At 48.3% G+C, this 23,785-nt stretch overlaps 1 protein-coding gene across 3 annotated transcripts; it reads right to left on the reverse strand.

Moving 5' to 3' along the window:
* Positions 1–67: 67 nt before the first annotated feature.
* On the reverse strand, positions 68–22,227 carry golgb1 (golgin B1). Of its 3 annotated transcripts, none has more exons than XM_061250829.1 (23): positions 22,127–22,227; positions 21,055–21,142; positions 20,182–20,343; positions 19,551–19,673; positions 18,861–19,019; positions 18,621–18,743; positions 18,399–18,512; positions 17,063–18,239; positions 16,776–16,858; positions 16,218–16,287; positions 14,750–14,793; positions 9,258–14,539; positions 8,697–9,120; positions 8,193–8,426; positions 7,162–7,980; positions 6,538–6,695; positions 6,131–6,290; positions 5,618–5,764; positions 3,958–4,092; positions 3,698–3,798; positions 3,165–3,236; positions 2,489–2,576; positions 68–1,606 (listed from the first exon to the last, which is right to left on the reverse strand). In XM_061250829.1, the coding sequence occupies exons 2-23, from the start codon at positions 21,133–21,135 to the stop codon at positions 1,469–1,471; spliced, it is 9,894 nt and encodes a 3,297-aa protein (XP_061106813.1). In that variant the 5' UTR covers positions 21,136–21,142; positions 22,127–22,227; the 3' UTR covers positions 68–1,468. The 3 variants fall into 3 exon arrangements, with proteins under 3 accessions (XP_061106813.1, XP_061106811.1, XP_061106812.1); XM_061250827.1 differs by having other exon boundaries at positions 3,958–4,119; XM_061250828.1 differs by having other exon boundaries at positions 3,958–4,119; positions 21,055–21,145; positions 22,127–22,216.
* Between the last annotated feature and the right edge of the window lie 1,558 nt (positions 22,228–23,785).

Here is a 23,785-nt window from a genome sequence, read left to right on the forward strand (position 1 = left end):
ACAGTACACAGCCGCACACCGTTATTCGGCAATAGCGCTGTCAATAACGTCAACAAAATGACAGGCCTTTTCCCATAAATTGTAGACTTTATTTAAAAAATAACTCGGCAAGACGACAGGGTGAAGAATATGAAAGAATAGGTTTTTTTTTTTGTTTTTGTATTTTTTTACACTGATTATACAGAGATACAGAAACACTGGACTGTGCGCACAACAGACCAAACAGCTCCGAAATGGCAATTATTTTTCTGTCAATAATCATACAACTCTCCTATACAATATTAATTTACAGTATAATGGATCAGGGCTGTGATGTGATAGGGGTGATGGGACAGAGGGAGGTGCAAAATGGCATGGAAATCTCAGAAGTCACGGGCAACTGTGTAGATTTATAAATCTACAGAAATCTATGCAGGTCAGACTAGATCTGCTCGGAAGAAAAAGAAAGAAAAGGAGAAGAAATTAATTATGAATTATTATTATTATTATTATTATTATTATAAATTAATATGGGGATATCCATTGGCTGACAAGGTATAACACTCCATTGGAATTGAAGCAGTAACATTGATGCATTAAATTAAATGACAAAGGCACTGCTCTTGGCTTTCACAGAGCAATGACAGTGAGGCGTAGAAAGGATCCTCACTGGCGTGTGATGGAACACACAGCCGATAGGGCTACCCCTCACCACACACACACACACACACATTATATAAAAAACGCACCGTTCATACAGTCACATGTTCACACTGAGTCCAGTGAGCTGATGTACATTCTCAAGACAGTGTTGTTTAAAACCAATATTTTAATAATACAGTAAAGTAGCTAAAGGTCTACCGGAAAGCTGGAATGTAGTTGATTAAAATTCTCCCTTTTCTCCCAGTTCCATTGCAAGGTCCATGTGTGAGGGACAGAGTGACAGAGGGAGATGAATTTAACCATAGCCTCCAAAGCCCTCCTCTCCCCCGACAAACAGCGATTCTCTCCGACTCACAAGGCATCTTCTGTGCAATGCTGCCCTTTTCACTACCGCAATCTTTCTGACACCTTTGTAGGAAGGATTAGCCTTGGCATAAAATTTTTACAGTTTGTGGATAAAGTATACCCCTTAAATAGCAAGTGTACCTCTGTTGAAGTGTTCAGAGTTTCTTAGGGGAAGCAAAGTGAAGGACACTAAATGTAGAGCACTGGGTGCAGGCAGAAGTAGAACTGGTAACTGTCAGTTCTATACTTATGGCAAACCAGGTGCCATCCTCTAACATTAAGGGACATTAACCCAACCCAGTCTTGGAGATGCCAGTGGATATAGTGGTGCATGATCCCGCTTTGTTTTGGGGTAATGTCTTGGGCTAAGACAAGTCTTTTTCTTGTTTGTACTGCATCCAAAAAATGCGTGGTACACTCTAAGCCTGTCCCGTGCTCAGTCGTTTTGAAATGATGTCATCAGCAGGCGCCGGTGGGGCTCTCACAGGTAGCCTCCCAGGCACAGCAGCAGCAGGACGTGCACAGTCAGCAGGTAGAGGGAGGCCAGCAGGGGGGTGCGCTGGCGGGAGCAGAACGCCGCCCGGAGCATCCGGCCGAGCCCTGGGCCAGTATTCCGGCTCTGGGACACAGGCAGGGTTCAGGTGAGCATTAGACAGAAAACTCTGCACATTTCTGTATTCTTACAGCACTCGCATACATCCATGTATATGTATATTTTCATGCACGCTAAATATCTGCTTTGGCAATTGTGAGTAGATTAGTGCCACTAAAGCAGCCACAAGTGCCAGGATAGCTAGAGAGTGAGAGAGCAATGGAAAGGCAGAGAGGAGAAAGGGCACATGAAGGGCAGGGACACAAAGAAGGGAGGTGAGGTAGTGAGGAACTTCAGATGTGAAAGGGAGGAGACAGATTTTACATTGACATTTTATAATTATTATATGTTTTGCTTACTCATGGAAATTGTTATACTCATAATGTCTTATATTTTCTTATTTGATTATACTATAAAATAATACAGTAGTGAGAGAATTTAAGAGATGATATTTCATCAGAGAGTGAGGGATGATGTGGAGTCGCAAGTGAAGGAAGCTACTCTTTATTTGCCCATAAATACTCCAGGGAATTTCCATTAAGTTTAAGAGTGAAGAGTACAGCATGAATCACATCTTTATCCTTGTAAATGCAGGGACTGAGTCTTCACAGCTCTTAAAACTTTCTCTCCAGGGATGCAGTGATAGAACTGGGCAGTGGGATGCAGTGATAGAACTGGGCAGTGGGATGCAGTGATAGAACTGGGCAGTGGGATGCAGTGATAGAACTGGACAGTGGGAGGCAGTAATAGAACTGGACAGTGGGAGGCAGTAATAGAACTGGACAGTGGGAGGCAGTAATAGAACTGGACAGTGGGATGCAGTGGTAGAACTGGACAGTGGGATGCAGTGATAGAACTGAACAGTTTTCATTTGAGCCATCAAGCTGGGAGGAGGCATGTGAAACTCACCCGTGTCACAGTGCCCTCTGGTGGCTCGATGAGGACAGCGGTTTCTGAGAAATTCCCCTCTTCTGACTGCCACATGCCCTGTGCATGCCTGCAATGCAAGGCGAAGTTAGACAGTATCGTCACGCTTGTTGGAACAGATTAATCTGTGAATTGTTTTGAAAACAGCTAAGCAGGTTAACACCATCTACTGTGTTCAACTTCTCACAAAGGTGAGAGGGTTTCACACAAGATTATGATAAAACTTATTCTACTTTGGTTGTGAGGCTGGTAAATTAGGAACTATGGCAGAAACCCCTTTACGTGAATGATTCAAATCTGGGGACAGCAACAGATTATAAACTCTGAAAAGTAATACGGGGTGAAGGAGACACAAAACATCAATCAAGGAAGGACCATCAGAACCTCACTCTGCTTTATGCTGATACATCCATTTTTCCCCACACAGAGAGACACTTATATTCATGGAGTTCACCAAGGAGAAGGTAACAATATCTCACTTGTCATAAAAAATGGCTGCATGGCATGAGAGCTAAATCATACACACACACAGGCTGAGACACCTTCATCATGACCACAAAGATGGACAAAGATAGACAATGAGAGGGAGACTCATGGTTGAATACAATATTCAATCATAACACTGTAAAACACGTTTTCAGGCAAAATCTGGCCGCACCTCTTCAGACGATCTTGTGTGGCCAGCAACTGTTCCTCCATTGCCTGTCTGTGTTCCAATTCCTCATCCAACCTGTAATAGAGAAGGGGTGGTCACTACGCTTATTCTTTCACTTTTCAACGTTTTACAGAAATAATCACGGAAATGTGCTTTGAGTCATAACAAACGAGGCAAATGAATAGCAATATACAGTATACCAAGAAGCACACATTACAAAGACAACTTAAGTCAATAATTGTAATGATAAAAATAACAATAGCGAAGTAAAAAGTTTTGCCATCATCATTAGAAAGCTGTAAAGCCAAGAAGAATTTAAGTTGTAGGAATAGTGTATGTGACACTTTTGCTGTAAAGGAATAAGCATGTATAAGCCTATGGGAGTATGTGGTTGAGAGAGCCCATTAGAGTGTGTGTATGTGTGTGTGTGAGTGTGAGTGTGAGTGTGAGAGAGAGAGAGAGAGAGAGAGAGAGAGAGAGAGAGAGAGAGACCCTATGAGAGTATGTTTGTGAGAATGAGTGAGAGTATGCGATACCTGCGCTGCAGCTCCTTGAACTCTGACCTGTATCCCTCGCTCTCTGTGGAGCTGCTGCGCTCCTGAGGGGCTCCAGGGGCACTGTCCATTTCAGGGCTACCCTGGAGGTAACAGGGTTTTCCAAAACACTTCCATAAGCAAAGTATACTTTACAAGAGCTGCCTTTACTAACAATGCTTTGATAACAGCAATCTGAAACAGGACTAAAAATGTCTAAGTGACAATTCAGCAAGTGTAAAGAAATCCCAAGAAGTGTTAACCTTGGTTTTATCCTCCTGCATTTCCTGAAGCTGCCTCTGGAGGGCACTGCAGCGACTCTGGGCCTCATCCAGCCTCTGAGAGCGGCTCACCAGCTGGGCAGCCAGCGAGTGTTTCTCTTCAGACACCTGAGATAGCTGGGGAGAGGGAGGGAGAGGTAGGGGCTGAGCCACCCAACACATCACACCACAGGGAGAGGGCAGTAGGAAGAGGAAAAGAGAGAGGGAGAGAAAAGGTGAAAGAGAGAGACGGTACGAACGGATGGATTTGGAAAACAAGCAGGACACATCACGAGATGAGAAATAACGAATCAGATGACAGTGAGAAATCAGGTGAAGCGGACAGTTATGAACCAGGGAAAGGAGGTGAAGGAGAAAGGCACACAGGAGCAGCATTAGTGATAAAGCAGCAGTGTAGGAGGGTTGGAGCAGCAGGGTGGCAGGGAGGGGGCAAGCGACAGGACCACACTTCTGTTAGAACAGAAGATCTGGGACAGAAATAGAGGACATCATGCTGAAACATGCCAGGATGACATATTTCTCTCTGAAGCCTGTCTGGGTGCCCTTTACCAAAATGGCTGCAACTGCACATCTGTTTTGGCTCTGCAGCTGGTGTAATGGGTGTTTCCCACATGTCCAAAGAACAAACTTGTACTATTGCTGGGCATGAGTTAGGACAACTAACCATTTGTAACCATACCTGTACAGTCTCTGAATTTGGCAGTATTTGAGAGCATAAAGGAGAACTTGCATCTGGATTTGGTTTACATTACATTACATTATTGGCATTTGGCAGACGCTCTTATCCAGAGCGACGTACAACAAAGTGCACTGAAAGACCCTAGAGGGAAGTACAATTTCAATTGCTACCCGTACAACAAAGACAAGGACCAGGGCGAAATGTCTTTTTTTCTCCTTTTTTTTTTTTTTTTTTTTTTTTTTAAATCAACAAATAAACAAACAAACAACAAAGCAAAAGTGACCAAACTTAACTATCCAAATACTGCTTACCTATCCAACTAAAAATACCGAAACACAAAGTAAATCACAAGACAACAATTAAGGTTCACAGGGAGGTAGGGAGGGATGGGGAGAGGTGCTGCTTGAAGAGGTGCGTCTTCAGATTGCGCTTGAAGGTGGGGAGAGATTCTACATTTCTGACCTCAACGGGGAGTTCGTTCCACCACCGTGGAGCCAGAACAGACAATAGTCGTGAGCGTGAGGTGGAGGTTCGGAGAGGGGGGAAGTGCCAAGCGGCCTGTGGAGGCTGAACGAAGAGGTCTGGCAGGGGTGTAAGGTCTGATGATTTTTTGTAGGTAAGCTGGGGAAGACCCCTTAACTGCTTGGAAGGCTAGCACCAATGTTTTGAATTTGATGCGAGTTTAACGGTGGCCAAAGAAATGCAGAGTGCTGGTTCAATTCGGAGTGGCCAATACAGAAGCCAACAGCACAGCAACATCTCACACAGCAACACAGCCAATAATCAAGATGACGATTAACTGCACTTAAATACTGCTGTTTGGGACCGCAAAAGCACTTTACAGTGAAGGAAGAAGCTCACTTCCCAACATAACCAATTTTGTAGCAGCCATTTTGTGCCAGAAAGCTAACCACACATCAGCTAGAGAGGCAGAGTTTGAGGGAATTAAATAGCAGTCGCTACCTTGCTGCTGAGATCTATGATCTTCAGCTCCTTCAGTTCAAGTTCCTTCAGAGGGTTATCTTGCTGGCTGCTTAGCTGCCCGCTTAGCTGCCCGCTTTCTGCCTGCAGGACCTGGTGCTCAGCAGAAAGGTCTGTCCCCAACGGTGCCTGTGCAAATGAAAATTAATAGAAGTCAAAATAACCACAGACAGTCATCGCTGGGCTCAAGTAGCAAGTAGAGATGACCTTTTGTGTTTGAACATATTTATGAGGTACACTACAATCAAAATCTACATCCTAAGTAACCCATCATCAAGAGTGTGATAATGAATGCATGCATGCATGAATTCAATGGAGCGAATAATGAATTCTGACTGGTTTTGCTATTACCAGCAGGAGAAATGTTCACAATTAAGAAGTAGAATTCACACGACTCAAAAATAACTCCCTTAACTGTGCCCCCATGCACAGAACACGAGGGAGGGAGTAAGGCACCGTCAGCACCCCCATTTCATCTGCCGCTCGCCTCCTCACCTCTCTCTGGTACTGCTCTGCCTGCACTTTGGGTGAGAGCGCACGGGCCTCCTCCAGCATGGCGCTGAGCTGCTGGACCTGCTGGTCTCGGTCAGTAAGAGTGGCCAGGGTCTGCTGCTTCAAGAGTTCCGCCTGGGCCTGCCAGTCCACCCTCTGCTGCCTGACAGACACAGGGAGAAGGACATGCATGTTAATCACAGGTAAAGTGGGAACAAACTGAGGTCTCATCGATCATCAACATGGACTACTGCTGACAAACTACTATGCACAAATATTGTTCACAGAGTTGCAGAAGTAGTTTGGGCTGCTTGTTTCTGGTGTTCTACATACACCTAAAAATATTTGATTACCATTAAAATAAAATACTCACGCATCACAGACTTCTGCTGTGAAGTGCAGTGCCTTACCTGAGTGTCTCCAGCTCCTGTCGGTCATTCTCCAGTCGCTCTTCCCTCTCTTTGGCCTTCCTCCTCTCTTCCTCCAGCTCCAGGGCAACCCTGGCCAGCTCCTCGCCTCCCTGGCCCACCCGGGACAGCTCGGACCTCTGAATCCGTAGCTGCTCCAGCTGGAGAAAATGGCAGGAGGGGATGACAGCCTTACATCACAAACCTTCACACTACTTTCACATAAACTATGCCGTGTGTGCAGGTACATTACATTACATTACATCATTGCCATTTGGCAGACGCTCTTATCCAGAGCGACGTACAGTTGATTGGACAAAGCAGGAGACAGTCCTCTCCTGGAGCAATGCAGGGTTAAGGGCCTTGCCCCAGAGACCCAACGGCTGTGCGGATCTTATTGTGGCTACACCAGGATTAGAACCACCGACCTTGCGTGTCCCAGTCATTTACCTTAACCACTACGCTACAGGCCTGACTCAGGTACAAAGTAATTAATAGGAACATTCATGATAAACTACTCTGACACTTGTGAACACTTTAATGCTCATTTTCTTTCATCACAATGAGTGAAATCAGTCTAAAATGACCAGCACATGCTATGAATGACAGACATAAGCTGCTCCTCACCAGCCTCTCCCTGTCGTTCTGCAGGGCTGAGAGAGCGTTCTTCAGGGCCCACACTTCACCAGTGGAGCCAGCAGGGGGCGACGGTGATGCAGGCTGCGTGCCCATCCTGCTCATCTCCTCCAGGCGGAGGCGTAGCTCCTCCACCTCGTTGATGGCCTGGTCCCGGGAGTCCTGCAGGGACGCCATGGCCTGTCCGAAGGACTTGTTCTGTTCCCGGATCTGGGCTGCCTCCTCCCTCTCGGTCAGGAGCTTCTGCTCCAGCTCCACCAGGTCCCGGGCCAGCTCCGCCACCCTCTCCTCCGCCGTCTCCGTCTCTGTGCGCAACACCCCGCCCTCCCAGCGCAGCTCGCTCAGCTCCTTCACCCGGGCGTCCTCCGCCTCCCTCATCGAATGGAAGTCCCCCTCCAGGGAAGCGACCTGGTCCAGCGCCGCCTGCAGCTGCTCCCTCAGCTCCTCCACCTCTGCCCTTGCCCCATCCCCAGCGGCCCGACTCAGCGTTACCCTCTCCACCGCCACCTCCCGGCCCCCAGCCTCCTCTCTCTCCCGCTGCAGCGACCTTAGTTCAGTCTCCATCAGCTGCTTCTCCTGCTCCAGGGCTACAATCCGCTGAGTCTGTCCAGCTAGCAGCTGCTTGTGCTGGGAGTCCTTCATGCTGAGCACCTGGGTCAGGTCGTCCCTGTAGCCATGCAGCTGGGCCGACAGCTTGGCCTTCTCGGCGTTCAGGTCATCCCTCTGCACCAGCAGGCCCCGCAACTCCTCCTTCAGGCTGTTGTTCTCCCCTGCCGCCTCCTGGATCAGTGCGTCCTTCTCCATCATCACCTGAGGAAGAGGAGGCATGATTTAAATGATACTGCTCGATAACACATGCTGTAGAATGATATACCAGATGGAATGTGTACACTTGGACACTGCACATTTTGCAAAAAAGGCACCAATGAATCACCGAGTCGAGTCCTTTTGAATCAACATTGGACTGGACTGAAAAAAAAATACAACTGAAATTATAGTAGGAGGTGTAATATTCCCCTAACCTGCAGGTGGCGCTCCTCCAGCTGTTTGTATTGGGTAAGCACTCGGTCGCGGTCATCCTGCAGGGAGCCCATGGCCTTGGTGAAGGCATCCAAACGGGCTTTGCTGTGACTGCTCTCCTCCACTGCTTTGCGTACCCGGTCCTCCAAGCCCCGCACCTCCTCTCTCCTCTCCTCCACCTCTTTCTCCGCTTCCCGTGCCCTCCCATCTGCCTCCCGCCTGGCCTCCTCTGCAGCCTGGGGATAAAACATACATCATACCAATCACAGTCAAAAAAAAACGTTGAGTGAGAACACCCTGACACAACAAACTCATTTCACCACCAGCTGAAAGGCCAGTTCCAGAATAATTTCTTATATCAGTCAATATACAGAAACTGCTTGTGTGTTGAATTCATTCAGTAATGTCATGGCAGCTTGCATATGCATATTGTAAAATGTGGCATCATTCGTGGTAGCAATTATCTAAGAAACTTCTTTACAGTGAGATACAGAGAGAGCCATTACCTGTGTGACAGCCTGTTCTTTTTCTCCTAGAAGCTCCATCTCTCTCCTCTCCTTCTCCCCAAGCTCCGTCTGCAGGGCCTCGGTCAGGGCCTTGGAGGACCGTAGGTCTGTCTCCAGCTGCTCAAGACAGAGCCCCAGCCTTCTCTCCTCTGCCTCCCTGTCCCTCAGCTCTGCTCTGGCCTTCTCCGCCCCACGCTGGAGCTCCCCCACGGCTTCGTCCAGCGCCTGGGCCCTGTGCCGAAGCCCCTCAGCCTCAGTCTCCAGGGTGGCCAGCTGAGCCCGCGTCTGGGCCAGGGAGCTCTCCGCCTGTGTCAGGGCTTCCTTCAGTTCGCCCCGCTCCTTCTCCAGAGCAGCCTGGCTCTCTCTGTGCCTTTTCCCCTCCTCTTCCCACTTATGCTGCCACTCTTCCTCTGCTTTCTGCAGCCTAATTCAATGATCAAGCGTCAAAAGTCAAAGTATTATACACTGACACAAGATTACTTAAACAGAAATAATACATACATACATAGATACATAGATACATACTGAAAATATACACATATATTTGCAATTAATTATCACCTTGCCAGTGCGAGCTGTAGCTCCGCTTTCTGGGCTGTCTCTTTCTGCAGCTGTTCTGTAAGGTCTCGCACACGCATCTCTGCCTCCCGAACGTCTGCCTCCTTCCCCTGAAGGGTGCTGTGGAATCGGCTCTCCCACTGCCGCGCCTCATCCAGCACGCGGTCCCTGTCATCCTGCAGCGATGACATGGAGCGCGAGAAGGCAGCCAGTCGCGCTAGCGATTCATCCAGTTGACACTGCATCTCCTGAGCCTGCTTCTCCCTGACAACTGCCAGTTGTCGGGCCTCCTCGGTTGCTACCTCTTCCCGCTCAACCTCTCGATAGGCGTCCTCAAGCCTCAGCTCGGCCTGCTTCAACTCTGCACCAAGTCGTAGTCTCACTTCATCCAGCGTCTGCTCTGCTTCCACCTTGCTCTGAGCCTCATGCTGCAGAGCCTTCTCCTCAGAGGCTCGCTGCTCTCCCCGTGCGTGTCCTAACTCCCTCTGTGTCTCTTCCAAACTCACTTTGCAAAGGGACAGCTCCTCTTCCACTCTCTTCATCTTCTCCGAAGTCTTTGTGGTCTCCTGGCGGGCAGCCTCCAACTCACAGCATGCCTCCTTCTTGCCCAGCTGCAGGGCCTTGGCCTCCTTGTCCAGTTCGCTGATTCGCTCCTGGTACTGGATGCAGTCTCTCTGCATCTGCCGCACCTCCAACTGTTTCTCCCTCAGCAGCTCCTCCAGCTGTCGGGCACGGCTCTGGCTGCCCTCCTTTCCTCTCTGTGCTGACTTCAGCTTCTGTTCCAGCTCCCTCTGCTTCCCTGTCTCCGCCTCTGCCTCTGCCCTCTCTCTCTGTGCTTGCCTCTTGTCCTCCTCCAGCCGGGCTGACCGGTCCTTCTCGCTCTCGGCTACAGCCTCCAGCTCCGCTCGCTCTCTCTCCAGCCTCTCCACCTCTCGCTGCAGCTCTGTGAGGCGCTCTCTGCTGTCTGCTGCCTCCTGCTGGTAGCCAGCAATGCTGCCATTGAGCTGGGCCAGCTGATTCATCAACCTCTCTTCCAAATCATCCTTCTCTGCCTCCAAGCGGGCCTGGACCTCTTCCAACTGGACCCCTTTTCGAATTGCCTCCTCCCTCAGGTTCTCCTCCCTCTCCTCAGCCACCTTCAGCTGCTGTTCCAGAGTGGACAGGCTTGCGGTCAGCTCAGCCTCCCACTCTTGCCTCGATTCCCTGTCTGAATGAAGCTTCTCCTCCCTCTCCTCAGCTGCCCTCAGCCGCTGCTCCAGGGAGGACAGGCTTGCAGTCAGCTCCAGTTCACGCTCCTGCCTCGATTCCTTCTCTGCATGAAGGGCTGCCTCAGCTTCTCTCACTTTATCCTGTGCTTGTTCCAGTGTGTGCTTAGAGGGTCCCATTTCTGGGGCATCCTCTACTGAATTTGGTTCTGGTGCAACTTCCGCAGGCATTTCCATCAGATTGGCTTTCTCAGGATCCTCACGGTTCTCATTGAGTTCCTGGTTTGTTTGAGTCAAAACCAAGCTAGACTGCTGTGCAATGACAGCCTCCTCCACTATAGCAACAGGACTGGGGCTTGTGTCCTGGGGCTGAGTGTTTGCTTTCTCAAGCTCCTGGGCCAGCTGCTCTCTCAGCTCTGTGGCTTCCTGCTCAAGCAAGTCTTTTTGGTCCCTCACAACTTCCAAATCAGCTTTTAGCATTTCAAGCTCCTCCTTAACTCTTACCAGCTCCTCTTTCTGTCTCCTATGCTCTCTCCTTTCAGCACCATCACCTTTCCTCTCCTCTGCCTCTCTCAGCCTCTCATTCTCTTCCTCCAGGTCCATGATTTTCTGCTGCTTAGTCTTAGCAAATTTCCTCATCTTTTCCTTAACAGTTTCCACTTCTCTCTGAGCTTCCTCGGCCTGCCGCTCAGCCTGCTGCCTGGCTGCCTCGTGCGCCCTGGCCCTTGTCATCAGCTCCTGCCGCTCCTGTCGGGCAGCTTCGAGAACCCGCCGCACACGCTCGGCCTCGTCGCTGACATTCTCATATGACTTGAGCAGCGTCTCGTACTCCTCTTTCATTCCCTGCACCTTTTCCTCCCATTCCTGGCATGTCTGCGCAGCCTGCTCCTTTGAGTACGAAGCCTCCCGCTCACGCACCTCCTTCTCCTTCAGCACCCCTTCCATTGCAAGCTTGAAGCTCTCGCAGGAGGCTCCCAGACTTTCGTTCTCCAGCAGGGCTCGGTCCACTTCCTCAATAAGCTTCTCTCTCTCCCCCCTCAGCTTCTCCAGCTCTGCCTCTCCGGCCTCCAGCCTCTGCCGAAGCTCTGCCATGACCGCCTGCGCAGAGACCAGTTCCTCCTTCAGTGTCTTGCTCTCCTTCAGCACATCCTTACGGGAGATGAGTGCCGCCTGTAACTTGCGCTGGAGCTGCTGGAATTTGGCGGTGTTCGCTGCATTTTCCTCTTCCTGCTGCTGTGGGACCTCGGCCTCCAGTCTCTGAGTCTTCTCTTGCTCTGCTTTCAAGTCTTCCTGCAGGGAGGCGATCAGATGATCCTTCTCCGACACAGTCTCCTGCACTGCTAGGAGGAGGGAGTTCTGCTCACTCAGCTGACAACTGAGCTCTGTGATCTCCTCATTCTTGCTGCTCAGGAACTGCTTGAACTCTTGCACCTCGGCCTGCAGGAGGCTAACAGGGGAATCTGGCCCAGTGTTACTCTCCTGTGCCTCTATCTCTGCCCTCAAGGCTTCTGTCTGAGACTGTGCCTGCTGCCACTTCTCCCTCAGTGCCTCCATCTCCCCTGAGAGCACATCGATCTGCCTCTCCTTTTCCCTCAGTTCCTGCAGCTCCTTACGCATGTCTAGGAGCTCAGTTTCCTTCAGTGACAGGCAGGCCTGGCTCTCCTCCAGCTGTCTCTCCAGCTCTTGCCGAGATGCTTGCTCGACCTCTATTTCCTTCTGAAGGGCTTTAAGGGCAGACCCATCAGCAGGAGCTGTTGGTAGAAGTGGTGGAGTTTGTTCCACACTGAGGATGGCATTGTCTTTCTCTGGTAGGGGCTCAGTATCTGGCTCTGTTGCAGAAAAATCCACCCAGTCCTCCTGACCCCAATCCCCGCCAGGTCTTTCCAACTTCTCTAAATTGGGGGCGTCTGCCTTCTCTTTCTCTTCCTCCTCTTCTGCTTCTGTCTTTGTGCTGTGAGCTTTTACCTCCTTCTGTGCTTTCAGTTGTTCCAGCTCATTCAGTTGTTCCAACAGCCTGTCCCTCTCTCTGGTCTGCTCATCAAAACGCTCCAGTAGCCCATTGTGCTCCTCTTTCTGCTGTTTCAGCTGCTCACGGAAGTGCCGGTCCTTCTCCTTGGCCTTGCGGATGGTGTCCTTCCGGTTTTCCAGGGCTTCCTGGAGCTTTTTCTGCAGGGTTTCATACTCCGTTTTTAGAGATGCCAGCTGTGACTGCAGTGCCGCTCTCTCATCTACCTCCCTTTGTGCCTGCTCCACATCTGGGATTTGGGATGGGTTGTTCTCCAACTCCTCATTCAGCTTCTGGTTAACTGCAAGGGCCTCAGCCAAGGCTTGATCCTGCTGGGCCATCCTCAGTTCCATTGTCTCAAAAACATTCTCTTTGGTTCTTAAGGTCTGTCTGGCTTCCTCCAAAGCAGCTTCCAATTGAAGAATGTCCTTTTTCATCCTTTCTTTTTCCATTTCATGTTCTGGCTCTGGAACCTCTGTAATGGATTTCTCCTCAGTTTCTCCATATTCTTTCCTTTTTTCTGCTTCTTGCTCAAACGCTTCAACTTTTCTAAGAAGCTCTTTGCGCTGCACCAGGGCTGCCTGCAGCTTCCTCTTCATTAGGTCTCCGTCTTTCTTTATGGTGGCCAACTTGGCACTCAGCTCTTCATTAGCCCTCCTTAGGCTCACCACCTCCTCAACCTCCTCTGTGGGGCTCCCTTTCTCTTTCTGCTGCTCTTCCCACACCTTCTCCAGATCCACCATTTGCTCTTTCAATTTCTTCACCTCGCTGCTAATTACAAGTTTTTCCTCTCCAGCCTGGTGCAGCTTGTCAGACATGACCATGCTAAGTTCCTCCAACTGCTGCGCCTTCTGCGAGAGGTGCAGCTGCAGTTCCTGGATCTCAGCGGACCGCTCACTGAGAACAACTTCGGCAGTAGCATTAGCCTGGGAGGCTTCCTGCAACCTAAGCTCAGCATCACTAAGCTTGTGTTCAAGCCCCACAGAGACCAGCTCCTTTTCTTCCAGCATAGCACTCAGCATCCTGGCCTGGCCCTCTTTCTCTAAGAGGCAGTGCTGGGCTTTTTCCAGGTCTACCTCGAGTGCCTGGAGCTTCTGGTCTTTGGAGCAAGCCTCCATCCTCAGACTGGCTAGTTGCTCCTCAAGGACCTTGCCTTCAGTACTCTGGCACTCTATTACAGAACTCCTTCGCTGGGCCTCCTCCTGCAGCTCTCTTGTGGCAGCATTCAGTGCCTCCTCCCGCTCTAATGCCAGAGATTCTGCCAGGTCCTTAGCTGCCTGCAGCTCCATCAGCTCCTCTTCCAGCTCCTCTGTCCTCCTCTGTGAACGTGACGCTCCTTCTCTCAGGCTCTGGAGCTCTGCCAGCAGCTCACTGTACCTCCTCTGCAGCTCCTCTGCCAGGAGTTGAGCAAAGGCCTGGCCAGAGCCTGAATCCACCCCCTGCAGTATGGCCCCCTGCTGGGTGATGTGCACCTCAACGCTTTCCCGAATGATGACAGAGGAGGAGTCTGCCTGCACAGAGCAGATGGTGGATGCGCTCTGCTCATCACCAGCCTCCTCCCAGGACTGCAGGTGCAGCTGCCCAAAGTCCTGCATCAAGGAGGGCCACTCCTGTCCGCCCTCTTGGTTGACAGCTTCCAGGAGTGTCCAGCTGCTAGGGGCTGCATCAGAGTCGCTGCTGGTCACCATCTCATCGGAGGGCGCTCCCTTTGTCTCCCCGTCTTCTGGAGATTCAGGCTGTAGGCCAATGAGCTCTGGGCTGCCCTCTTTATCTCCAGCAGCTGAGAGGAAGGAGCTGTCTTCAGCTACAAGGGCCACTTCCTCTGTTTCTGTGTCCTCTGGGATATCGATCAGAACTGAAACTTCACCCAGCTTGCCTGTAGTGCCCTCCTGGCCATGCTCAGTGCTGCCCTCTGGTGAACTCTTGCTACTGCAGCTCTGCTCTTCAGTGAATGCAAGACGTGTGCGTAGGGCAGCCAGCTCCTGTTCCTTCTCCAAAAGCTGTTGCTCAAGAGCCATCATTTGAGAATTGTCGAGCAACTGTGCACTGTTTGAATCATGCTCTCCACCCATGTCCTGGGAAAAGACCAGATGAAGAAAGAGAGTTTAGAGGACCATGTTATTTTAGATGTATTTTCCTTTTATTTTTTGGAAACTTTAAGAATGCATGGTTTTCGTTGCAATGTAATTTTATCCAAATAACAGAACAATAGTGTTCCAATATGGAAAATGTCCGTAAATAATGAATATGTTCAGACAGAACATTTAGCTTGTTTGGATACATACCTTCTCCATATGGGCTTGGTTATCTAGGGCTGGTCTAGCCATTCCTGAGAAATCCCAATAAAACAAATTATAATTTAACAATTCGGTATTACAATTCACATCAGCAAGTACTCGGTTGGCTGATTAATATTCTATTCACGTACTTGAATATAGCAGCCATAGCTCATACAACACTGGGGTAATAATACAGTTACCATAGCAGTTGATTTGAAGCAAAACTACGCTTCCTCATTGGTTAAAAAACCTGGATCTGTATCTGGAATTGGATCAACTATTATTCTAGAATATGCAATTAAACTGAACTCATTTGTGTCATCTATGGAGGCAGAAAATATGAAAATATTTTCAAAACTGTCACACAATATAAAATGTAACTGAAAGTACTTCTATACAATAAAAACAGAAATATACATGTATATGGGTATCAGTCAATAAACATATTAAGTCAAAAAGCCATCAATAACCAATTCTAAGATATGTAGCAAATATATTATGTAACCATAGCTGTCATTGAAAAATACAGACGTATTAAGAATGCATCATCTGAGTCATACAGGGTAATCACAGTTTGACTACATGCACTGTTGCTATTGGAGATGTGGGTGTCTCCTAATATGAGTGACAGCTGTTCCATGTTTGTGAAATGGGAGGACAGCCGTTATCAAATTAGAATTGCCCTTGCTCTCAAGTATTTACTTATAATATTTCACGTGATCTTTCCTTTGTTCCCTGCAAAGGACTGCAATAGTTTTTCCTCTACATTTTTTTAGAACAAATGATAGAGATCTCCATGTGACAGAAACATATGTCTCTAACGCATACCAGAACAATAGATGACAGATAGTCACCAAAAAATGTTTGATGGCACTTGGCAATTTTCAAATATTTTCTTTAGAAATGTTCCTGAAAAACCAGTCGAACACGTTGTGCCGAATTACGACAATGCCTCGGTGTGTGAGGGAGAGGCTTCAGTGCAGTGTCATATGTGTTCCACAGCAGTGTCTGGACTTTTAATCCAGCACCAGATTTAAACACACAGAAAGAGGGAGAAATGGTCCTTGAGACTAAGGACAATAATTGGTTGAAGGAGGCTTTGTGCCTGGTTGGATCAAAAGCCCAAAGACTACTGCGGCTCAATAAAAGTAGATTAAGGGGAAGATTTGATTCAAGGTTTTTCAATTCATAAAATCACCCAAACAAAGTGAACAACAATGGATTCTTCAGGTTGAGTTCTGTCAGTAGGTCAAGGTGGCACAAGTGGAAATGGATAAGATCAATTCCACATGAAGACCAGTATGCTTGCTGCCAGATACTCTCATGTTTGTGGGCAAATGGGCTGAAAGGCCTAGCCTTGTCATCACAATGTTCTTATGTCCTCATGGGAGGCCATCCAAAACAGAGCTTTGTTGAGGCAACAGTGAATCCATGGTCGTATAAACCGGCTATCTGATTGGCAGTTACACCTCACCTCCCTCTGCAGCCATTGGACCCTCCAGCAGTGGGTCAGTAACAGCCACAGCCTGCGAACCTCCAGCAATCTGGAAAAGGGAGTCGTCCATTCAGGTGTCATCCAACTTAATTTATGATTGTTGTATTCAGGGTATTCTAGCTGCCAACTGTGGTATGCTTGATTGTACTCTTCAAGGGTTCTGATTATCTGTATGTGTACACTAGGACTGGGAACTGTACCGTCCTCTCAGGTCCTCTTAGCACTCATACTTGTGTTTGATTTGCACTTCATTGTACGTCGCTCTGGATAAGAGCGTCTGCTATGTAATGTAAAGTAATATGACGCTAAAACACCCCCAATGTGCTGTTCTATTTGACTGGACAGTGTTGGCTTAAGTGGTTTTTCATGTGTATGAACCGTGTAATCTGCACTACATCAAGAAAATATTTCACGACACACAGACACACACAGTCAGGCTAAGACACATGGACATAAACGTTTGAAAAATTAAACCGAAAATGAACATGCTAAAAACTTAAAAGGCCTAAACATTCACCTCATGACCCCTTATCTCACCTTCAGTGAGCTGATTTGCAGCTCCAGCTGCTGTATCCTGGCAACAGATTCCTCACCCTCTGCAACGCTCTTATCCAGCTCTCCTGAAGGATGAGTCCAACCCAGTTAGATACAGATGTTCAACAGAAATAAGCTTGTTAAATGGGTTAGATCCTTACATGCCTGTATTACTTTTAAGTTTTTAAGATTGATCTTTGTTTCTATGTGGTGAATTTTGCCTGAATTACACGTTTACCACTGTGTTTAGTAAACCTCCATTACCATGCTAATTAGTTTGAGTCCCTTACCCTGTAGAGCCTCCATAGCCAGGCTGATCTGACTGCAGCGCTCCTCACTCCCGTGCCACTCGCCCCTCAGGCTGTTCAGCCGCTTCTCGAGAGTCCGCAGGGCCTCCATACAGAGGGTGGGGTCGCTCAGGACAGGGAGCTCCTCCCCCTCCCCCTGTGGCTCCGCCTCCCCCCCGGCCAGGGCGCGTAGCCCCTTCCACAGCTCCGCCATGGTCTCAGCCACCTGCTGCCGCTCCCCCTCCGTCTCCAGCCTGTCCCTCAGTGCGGCGAGTTCAGCCTCCATCCGTGCCATGGTCTCCCCTTCGCTCTGCGCCCCCTCTTCTCTCTCCCGCTCCACGGCCTCCAGCCTCCCTCTAAGGGCGATGAGCTCAGCCTCCATCCGGGCCACCACCTCCCCCTCTCTCCACTCTCGGTCATTCCCCTCTGTCTCCGTGACCTGGAGCCTCTTTCTGAGGGCGGCAATCTCTGCCACTCGCTCCCCGGCCTCGATCTCCAGCCTCGCCACCGCTTCCTCCTTCTCCCTGTCGGCAGCCTCCAGCCTCTCTCTGAGTGCAGCCAGCTCTGCCTCCATACCAGCCTCTACTTCACTCTTTTCCCTCAGCACCTCCTCGTTATCGCTCACTGCCTGTAGCCTCTCTCTGAGTGCAGCCAGCTCTGCTTCCATACGAGCCTCTGCTTCACTCTTTTCCCTTAGCGCCTCCTCATTATCGCTCACTGCTTGTAGCCTCTCTCTGAGTGCAGCCAGCTCTGCCTCCATACCAGCCTCTGCTTCGTTCTTTTCCTTCAGCGCCTCCTCATTATCGCTCACTGCCTGTAACCTCTCTCTGAGTGCAGCCAGCTCTGCCTCCATACCAGCCTCTGCTTCGCTCTTTTCCTTCAGCGCCTCCTCATTATCGCTCACTGCGGCCTCCAGTCTCTCCCTCAGGATGGCCAGCTCCGCCTTGGCACTGCTGGCCTCCTGGAACCACTGCTGCCTCTCCTCCTCCACCTGCCTCCTAGCCTCCACCAGCTCCTGCTCCATCTGCCTCCTAGATTCTGTGAGCTCCTCTCCCGCCTGCCTCCTAGATTCTGTCAGCACCTCCTCCGCTTGCCTCCTAGATTCTGCCAGCTGGTCCTCCATCTGCCTCCTAGCCTCGGCCAGCTCCTGCTCCATCTGCCTGAACTGAGAGGTGAGGATCTGCGGTTGGGAGAGGGACAGAGAGATTGTGTGTGAGAGAGAAATACAGGTGGAGTAGAAGAGAAAAGGAGAAAACAGGATCACTTTTTGCATCTAAAATTCTCTCTTCAGGATAGGGCATCAGTGTCACAGTAGGGAAGCTAGGTGGTATCTCCATACCTGCTTCTGCTGGTCTGCGTCGTTGAGCTCCTGCTGCAGCATCTCCAGGACCTGAGAGCGTGAATGGACCATCTCTTCCAGCTCCTCAACCCGCCTCTGAGCTGCTCCAAGGGCCTGGGTAGGGGTAGACCAGAAAGGTAGAGTTCAACCAGCCATTTCTATCAGTGAATGTGCATGTGTTTGTGTGTGTGTGTGTGTCTGTATGTTTGTGCAAGTGTGCACCTGTTGCAGCTCAGTGTTATCTTTGGCCTGTGTTGTGATGTTCAGCAGCTCCTCCTCGTGTTTCTGGATCTGCTCCTGAAAGCGCACGTCCTTCTCACACACCACTGCTTGCAGGACCCGTACCTAGCGGGAGGAGCACACACACACACTCCATTCACACTTGCACATCATTCAGAGCTGAAATCTGGAAGCTGATTCTGGAAAAGTCCCACAAACGTTAGGCTGGAGAGCTTTACACACCTGTTCTACATGTCCCTCCTTTTCCCGCAGGCACTGCTCGGACACCTCCAGCTGCTCTCGCAGGGTCCTCGACACAGACTCCTCCTCCTGGAGACGGTGCTTAAGTTGCTGGAGCTCCTCCTCCATACCAGGTACCATGGTGAAAGAGCTATCAGGACTCTTTAGGACACAGAGATGACAAAAAAAAAGAAAACAAGGAAAACCAGGGATTATACAAGAGAGTGGTGATGAAGAAAGAAGTTCACAAGCCTGGCGCAGACCAGGTGCTTGACTATGCTGGAAAAGAACAAGAGCTCATCTGGGAAGACCGGTCATGAACAGGCAACTGTACAGCTCTCTCCAGAGGGTGCATCTCCATATAGTAGTGTCACTGACTAAAAGCATAGGAAGTGACCTCACCCAAAGCCAAAGCACACTGGGGATAAACAGTGTTTCTGTTTGATCAGAGGACAATGCAGCTTTACAAAGGCAACATTTTACACTTGTATTCCACAATCCCACTCTTCTCTCAATGGCTGATCAAGATACACAATACATCTATCATTAATCAGGAACTTGCTTTTTAACATGCTTTTACTGTGCTCCAAAGAATATAAATACCATAATAAAATATTTATATTATTTTGAGAAATACTACATTCATCTCATGAGAGATTCAGAGTAATATGCAGAGTCTTTCACTGTTCTCACCTGAGTGCTGCTTCCACCCTCCTGTCCCTTAAGTTCTGCAATCTGCTTGTTCAGAGCAGCCATGCGAGCCTTGGCTTGTAGCTTGAGTTTGGTTAAACGAACATCTCCTGCCTCTTTCTCTTCCTGCAAGACACACAGACAGACACGCACATACACACATTTAATTACACAGCATTACACTGTTGCTCACTTGCAATTTGCTTAGAGAAAGAACCTGGGTAGAGCCCATCTTTGGTGAGAGCTTGGCTAAGTTAGTAAAGAAATGAGTAGGCAAAACAGTCGCCACATGAATGGAAAAAGAAGGCGAGCACAGACATCAACTAAATGTAACTTCATACATACAACTTTATCAGCAAGCAGCGAGCATGTGCCTAGAGAGCTACAGGGTCTCTATAACTTCACCTATTATTGCAAAATAACAAATGATAATAAATAAAACTGTATGACATTTTCAGCAAATTTACACTATCGTCGGTGCACAATGCATTGCCTCCCTGGCACATATATACGTATATCAACCAATCACATTGGCAATCATTTTTGCACGGAGCAGAAATCAATATGTACACTATTATTAGGCAATACCAATACGACCCGGACAGTGCTACACATCCCTCCAGCCAAACTGCACCTTCAGCTGTCTCTGAGTGCTGGCCAGTTGGCCGTCCCTCTCTCTGATCATCTCCTTCAGCTGCACCACCAGCTGCTCGGTGTGGGCCAGCCTCTCCAGGGTGTCCTCCTCTCCCACCGCAGCAGCTTCCGCCGGGTCCTCGGGGGCCCCAACATCCTGGGACTGCGGAGAAGAGAGAGGCCAGATTCAGGACGTCTGTATCACCAGCAGGGGTGACATGGCTCAGGCAGTAAGAGCAGTCGTTTGACAGTCGGAGGGTTGCCAGTTCGATCCCCTGGCCGGGCTGTGTCGAAGTGTTCCTGAGCAAGACACCGAACCCCCAAATGCTCCTGACGAGCTGGTCGGCGCCTTGCATGGCAGCCAATCGCCGTCGGTGTGTGAGTGTGTGTATGAATGGGTGAATGAGAAGCATCAACTGTACAGCGCTTTGGATAAAGGCGCTATATGAATGCCAACCATTCACCAGCAAACACGTGCACGTACATAATGATATTACAGGCACATACATTCAGAAATGTGCATGCACACACAAACATATGCACCAGACCTCCAATGTAATTAGTTTTGGGTTCAAATACTGTTCTACGCATTGCTGAGCTTCTCTGGTGTATGGGAACCTATGAAATATTCTCAAAAAGGTGCAAAGCCCACCTTCTGGTCCCCTTGGTTGGCTCAATTGCACTAAGCAAGAGTAACTGATCTAGGCCTCACATTGTAATTGCCAACCGTATTCTTTAAACATTGACATGATGTGCCTCTCAGGAGAGGGCCAGATAACTTTTTTTTAAAGTGTATTTAAGATCTAGGTGGGTACAAGTACGCAGTGATCCACAGGCGTGGAGGTGAGTTGTGTGACCCGTAGGACCAGCTTACCAAGGAGCCTCCCTCATGGCTCTCCTCCCCAGACAGTTCCTGGATGACGGAGTTCACTCCCTGGGCCAGTCGACTGAGCATCGCTGCCCTGCTGGCACAAAAAGTATCGGTATGTTTTACAGCCCTTGATACAGCATACAAATCTGAGGGCACTACCGGGTTGTCATATTCATGCAGCATTATAAAAACTGTGAGGCCTTTAACAACACATTCATCCTGGTAGAGTAGCTCTCCACATCCAACACCACGTTAATCAGTAGACACGGCGACAAACTATGACAGAGGTTAAACCATTAGTTTTAGGTCAGGGCCACTGAAATTTGATCTGGAGAAAAAGGGGTGGTGAAATCGTCAGGGAGTACATTATTGCCCTTTACTTCCTGTTGATCTGAAACAGGATTCCATGGAGTGGAATTCCAACAGTAAATGGATGTATAAAGGCATTTACACACCATGCCATTATAAAATACATAATAAAATAATACATAGAAAATTACTCGCTTTCATTATTTCCTATATTATTAAGGATAAGGAATAAGGTTGCCCCACAAATACATTTTATTAAAGCATAAACAACATGCCTGCTTCTCAGTATTATGACACTGCCAAAGGATTCAATATCTGTTGACGATGAAGCCCCCTCGGTTCGAGTTCTCCCGGGCAGAACCGAACTTTTCCGAACCACATTTACACAGGACTGCGGCTGCGTCATTTCGCGCAGTCCACAGAACAGCAAACATCAAATCGGTGGATTAATTTCTAGATCAAATGTAAACGTTTCACGTTAAATGGAAAAGCTTTAAGAATGAACATCGTCCTTCAAGCCTCGGCGAAAGTTTCTAATCGAGATGATATTGTAAGTGCGTGAGGAGGGCTAGCTATCATTTCCTTAGAAGCACCAAGTTAACGATGGCTTAAGAAACCAGCTAGCTACCTAGCTTACTGGCTAACTTGGCTAGCTAGACTGGCCATTTAAAAACAATGACATGTTGCGCTTTTCTGTAAATGACAGCTATTCGTACATGCTGTGCATTGCTCGATATGTAGTGAAGTGAAGGTGCAAGAGACTAACCTTTACGTTTACTCCGCGGATACGTGGGTTTCTTTTTATTTATTATTCTTCGCCCTGCTTTCTGAATGTGGCCACATCACCAAATATCCCGGAAACAAAACTGCTCATCCGACCTGCGCAGCTGTAAGGGCGCGTCGTTAAATGCCGTGACTCCTTCGTCAGCGAAGTTTTTCTTAGAGACTGTCTGAAGGAGATGAACGCTGAGAAAACGAAAACCTTGTGCATACTGACTTTTTGAAAAGTCACCTCTTTGTTCATTCTTTTTCCTTCTGTCTGGATTTATAGAAAGTAGAGTTGCATCCATAATGGGGGGACATGACTCAAGGGTTAATCTGCTTATCAGGTATTGGAAGCAACTGGGTCGCAGCCTCCTCCTGCTGGCACACTACACAACAGTTTTTGTGAGCTTTGCGGGAAGGTCGATCAGCTGTGTCGTGGCGTTAGGGAGGTGGACTGTGCTTTTCGTACACTGCACTATGTCCATCTTCGACGCCGTGTATAGGCGACTGAAATGGTGGGGCAGGACGGGTGGCAGAGTGGCTGTGGAGATGTGTTCCTCCAGTGACACAGAGTCTGAATGATGTGGAGGAAAACTGCAGACATGTTCTTAATCAATCTACCAACTCAAGAACGTGAGAAATGAGGAAAACATGAGAACCAGAAATTGTTGGCCATGAAATGAAAGCTCAGTATGGGGTCTTTTGAGGTTGCTAGGCAACTTCTCTTTTCTCATTCTGGAAATATATCACCATTTGGAATTGATAGTTTACGTAATTTTTCATTTTTTCAGTTTTAATTTTCTTCCACAAGTCTTACACAATGTTTTTAACATTGATCTTATGGTGTATGCATGTTATGATTACCAGATTAATATCTGTCTCCATTCTAAACCCATGAAGACCACTGCACTGCTAGAAGAATTCTCTCTAATGCACTGGCAGACAGACAGGATTGAATGTTATACAATAAGTTTGCTGTTCTCAAACCAAATTAGCACCATACTTTTCATACACGAAAGACACGTTTTACATGAGTTTCCATCACAACTGTCACAGTTCCAGACAATTCAGTCCGCAGTAAACCCGTATTTGTACTCCTTGTGCCAAAGCTGAAGTAGAGCTGTGTGTTTGCATCCTAGAGAGTTCAAGCTTGTCATATTTTTTTTTCTTTTTTTTTTTTTACCACAGGCACTTTTCTCTTTATTAATATTCATGTCAGTTTTTACCTTTTCCCTGGAGCAGAGAAGCCTACCATGAGACCACTGTCTTTCTGTTATTCTGTACTGTGACCAAAGGACAGAATTAGACATTTTTCTGTCATATCACACTGTGAGGTAATGAGCATTATTGAAACTAAATCGTCTTTTCAAGGTCCAGGAGTTTGCTTGGTGTGAAAGTCAGCAGAAAATATCTTGGTAAGTCATCATCATTAGCAGTTTTATGGAAGGAGCTGTATCAGGCTTTGTGATGATATCCTACTGCGATGCCAAGACCTCCCAGGGCTATTTTAGAGCATCCTTTTTTTCTTCAAGTTTTAATCAATGAGCAAAACTCTCTATTTCCTGACATACTGTAAGAATGCCTTCTAAATGTTACTGTTGTTTATAGAAAATATAACTCCTTTATGGCCTTGTCAAATAGAATTCTGGTGTTTATGTGT

This window comes from Conger conger, chromosome 8, assembly GCF_963514075.1.
Source record: "Conger conger chromosome 8, fConCon1.1, whole genome shotgun sequence".
In the NCBI taxonomy this organism is placed as follows: Eukaryota; Metazoa; Chordata; class Actinopteri; order Anguilliformes; family Congridae; genus Conger; species Conger conger.